Source organism: Monoraphidium neglectum (genome assembly GCF_000611645.1).
Source record: "Monoraphidium neglectum strain SAG 48.87 unplaced genomic scaffold scaffold02364, whole genome shotgun sequence".
Classification (NCBI taxonomy): Eukaryota; Viridiplantae; Chlorophyta; class Chlorophyceae; order Sphaeropleales; family Selenastraceae; genus Monoraphidium; species Monoraphidium neglectum.
Window position 1 is genome coordinate 1 of NW_014011264.1, and position 3,763 is coordinate 3,763.

Below are 3,763 nucleotides of genomic sequence, written 5' to 3' on the forward strand. Positions count from 1 at the left end.
CCGCCGCGCCGTTCGCCCGGCCGCCGCCGGCGCCCGCGGCAGCGGCGGCGCCGAGCGCGCCGAGGGTGCCGCTGGGCTGCCGCGCGAGCTGCGTGATGGCGTCCTCAGCCAGCCGCTGCGAGTGCGCCCGCTGCGCCGCGACGCCGTCCGCCAGCGGCCCGCGCCGCTGCCCGTCTTTCCCTCCCCCCTGCCCCTCCGCCTCCCGCTGCTGCGCCGCCCGCGCGGCGTTCTGCAGATGCAGCGCCACCGCGTCCTCGTGCCTGCGGGGACCGCGGGCGTTGACCGGTCAACTCTATGCGCAGGGACGCCCCTGGGCAGCCCGTCGCTCCGCCCAGCCGTCGTTCCGCGCGGGCGCTGCCAAGCAGCTGCTGCCAGCTGCGCGCAAGCCGACGCACCAGGCTTGTCCCCCCCTGCTGCCCGCCCGTCCGCCCCCCAAAACGACCCCGTGCACGCATGCTGCGCCGCGCGGCGCGGCGCGGCGGCTCACATCTTCTTGTAGCCGACGGCCGCCAGCTGTGCGGCCTTTTTCAAGGCTTCAGCCATAGTCTCCAGCGCCCAGCAGCTGGTGAACCAGGGCGCCACGAAGCTGGACACGAGGGCCCCCAGGCTGATGCCCGCGCAGATGGCCGCGGTGCGGGCGCCGAAGTAGGCGACGCTGCCGCCGGTGCGCGGCTGGCCGGGGGCGCAGCAGGGGGTGTACTGGCAAAGCACCTCGGAGCCGACGGTCATCTGGCGTTTAGGGTGATGCATCGCAGGTTTCCTCTTCTAACCGCAAAAAGGGGCACTGGAAGGTCCCACTCAGGAAAGCGAGGCCAACAAGTGGACTTGATTTGGTATATGTGTCAATACTGGGCGGCGACGAGTGCATGAGCTCTTGCGGTTGGCTGCGAACCTTCGTCAAAGCGCCTCGGACCACCCGCAGGCCCCAGCAGGCAGTTGCGCAGCAGGTGCGTGCCAGTGCCAGTGCCACGGAGTCAACAGCGCGAAGCGCGCCCCACCAGGGTGAGCGTGATGGTGACTCGGAAGTTGCTGCTGCCCAACAGGCCGACGGCAAACGCGGCCACGCATAGGGTTGCCGCGAGGACGTGGGGGCTCGTGGCGACCCAGGGGTGCCACATCAGCGCGAATCCGACGGCGCCACCCAGCACACTGCCGACCATCCAGGACACCACCTAGGGGGAGGGGTGCGGTGGATGTGTAAGCGTGTGCGCGTGCGCAAGTGTTTGCGTGTAGGAGAGAGAGTGGGTTCACGTGTGTGTGTGTGTGTGTGTGTGTGTGTGTGTGAGAGTGTGTGTGTACGCATGTGCGTGTGCCTGCGCCTGCACGTGTGCGCGCATATGCATACCACAGTGCTGGAAGGGTGAGGGGTGATAACTGGTAAGGCGGATAATCACCGGTGGGGCCGCGAGTCAAAGGCAGGCAGCGGCCTGATTGACGCGTGTAACCGTGGAAGGGAGAGGAGGGCCAAGACGAGCGCGCGTCAAGGCCAGCGGCCAACCCCCAACCACACTCCCAAGCGACCGAGCGATCGCCGGCAGCCGACCTTGGACGCCGTCGCTTCGGTGCGCTCCGACATGGACAGCACTGCCGCGATGAAGGCCTGAGAGACGTTGCTGGCCTGCTTGGCCAGCTGGGCGTCAAACTGCAGCAGCAGCAGCCCGCCGATCAACAGCAGCGTCAGCACCTGGGCCGGCAGCGGTGTGGGGTTGTCAGAACGAATTTGGAACACGTCTGTTTTTTTTGTGTGGATATTGGCGGCGCTTCACTTTTCAATGGGCATGTCGTGCGGCAAGGACAGCAGGCACTACACAATCTGCGCACTGCGATCTGAGATCTGAGATCTGCAATCTGAGATCTGAGAGCTGTGGTCGCACCAGCCAGATCTTGACGCCCGCTATGAAGCTGCGGCCGGAGACCATCTTGCGGAAGGCTGGGATGTTGGGGTTGTGGGAGGCGTCCCAGCAATCAGGGGCCGGGAGGGGAGGAAGAACGCAAGAAGTGGTTTTGGTGGTTGGCGGGAGGACGGGACGCGTGCGTGTGGGTGCTGCGCTTGCCGCGCGCGACGCCCGCTCGCAAGCCCCAATCACCACGTGCTCTAGCGAACGCCCCAGGCAGGCCGTCGGCTCGCCGCCGCTAGACGAACGCAACCGCACGCGGCCAACAAAGGGCCGCCGCCACGCGCCCACCTTTCCGGCTGGCCAGTCCTGCCGGCAGCCGCGTCCCGAGCGCGGCCTTCCAATTTGCAAACAGCATGCTGCCGTTCAGCTGGTTTCGAAGCCCCCGCGTCCAAGCGAACCCGCACCCGCCGCTCGGAGCGCACGCCGCGCGCGCTTTGCCCGCTGGGCTGGGGGCGCCGCCGAGGGCCCTGAGGGTTGCGGCCTGCAGCTGCTGCGCGGCGTCGACGGCCTCCATGGCGGCAGAGTAGCTGAAGAATATGGCGCGCGTCTGAAAAGCGGGGCGGGCGTGGTTGAGCGAGTTAGGCTGGCCTCAGCCGGATACAACACGAGAGGGGGGTTGGGCGGGTTGGAGTGCAGGGGCCTTGCGTGGGCAGGGGCCGGCTGTGCCCCGGACGCGGGACCCCTGAGAGGCTCTGTGAACGCCAGTTGGGCACGTTTGCAGGGCCGGGGTCGGGAGCTGCGGGCACAGGTGGCCGCGTGAACCCCTGACGCTGGCTGAGGGGGCACGCGTCGGCGGCCCTAGAGGCGTCTGTCTGCGGCGCCATGCAGAGGCCAAAACATACCCCGGCGCGGACAACACGCGACCACCATTCCATTCCAACCCCTGGGTGCAGCACGCGCTCGCCGGGGCCCCCAACACACCACGTCGCGCACCTGGGTCAGCGACCAGGCCTTGGCGGGCGCCGCGTCAGTCGCGCTGCGCAGCACATCCCAGTACGCCCTCTGCTCCAGGGTCAGGCCGTCCTTCAACTCCCGCCGCACCTCCTCCCACGCGCCCGCATCGACCCCTCCGGCGGCGGCCGCCGCCGCAGGGCCGGGGCCGCGGGCGGAGGCCGAGAGGGCGGCCGAGGCGTGCGCGAGGGCCGCGGCGATGGTGGCGTGTGTGAGGCGTAGGGCGTTTGTGTAGCAGGGGCTGTGGGTGGCCTCGTTGATCAGGTTGTCATCCTCCAATATGGACTCGCACGCGGTCAGGCTGTGGTCGGGGGGGCATGGGGGCAAGTCACTTGATCGTGCAACTTGTGGGCCTACAGAGGGGCAGGCATTGTGAGCGGACATGCTGGGGTCTGCGGCGGCGGCGGGGCCGCTGCGGCAGCGACCGGCGATGCAACAGCCTGCTGGGGTTCTGCGAATCCACGCAGATATGCGCGACTAACGACGCGTTCGGATAATTTTTGCGATGGAAATACAAAGTACATCATGCACGGGCCAGCAACAATGGTGTGGGAATGTTTCAGACTGAGGGCCCAAAATCGCACAGCGGGGCGCACATGCGCGATTCCAGGCTGACGTCAAAACCACACGCACCTTGACACCACGCGCTGCGCAGCCGCCGCGAGCGCGCCGTACGCGCCGGCGTCAAAGCGGGAGGGCAAGAGCCAGCCCGGCTCCGCGGCAGCCGCGGGCAGCAGCAACTCAACAGCGCGGAGCTTCGGGCCCAGCGCGTACAGCGGCGCCCCCCTGGCCTCGACCGCGCACGCCGTCTGCCGGCCTGGGTGGCAGGCGCCGCCGCCGTCTGGCGGCAAGCTGGCGGCGAACGACGCGTCGCCCGCGCCCGCCGCGCCTTCCTTGCCGAGCGGCGGCGGCGG

The 3,763-nt window shown here is 68.7% G+C and overlaps 1 protein-coding gene across 1 annotated transcript in view; it reads right to left on the reverse strand.

Moving 5' to 3' along the window:
* Positions 1-483: 483 nt before the first annotated feature.
* The window catches only part of MNEG_10552 (hypothetical protein), a gene marked incomplete at both ends in the record, with an annotated part of 6,818 nt that continues 3,538 nt past the window's right edge, over positions 484-3,763 (reverse strand). Inside the window, 7 exons of the mRNA XM_014040975.1 lie at positions 484-729; positions 999-1,172; positions 1,544-1,684; positions 1,875-1,930; positions 2,187-2,445; positions 2,832-3,150; positions 3,483-3,658. Coding sequence (XP_013896429.1) covers positions 484-729; positions 999-1,172; positions 1,544-1,684; positions 1,875-1,930; positions 2,187-2,445; positions 2,832-3,150; positions 3,483-3,658 — 1,371 coding nt within the window. The remainder of the gene's footprint in view (positions 730-998; positions 1,173-1,543; positions 1,685-1,874; positions 1,931-2,186; positions 2,446-2,831; positions 3,151-3,482; positions 3,659-3,763) is intronic.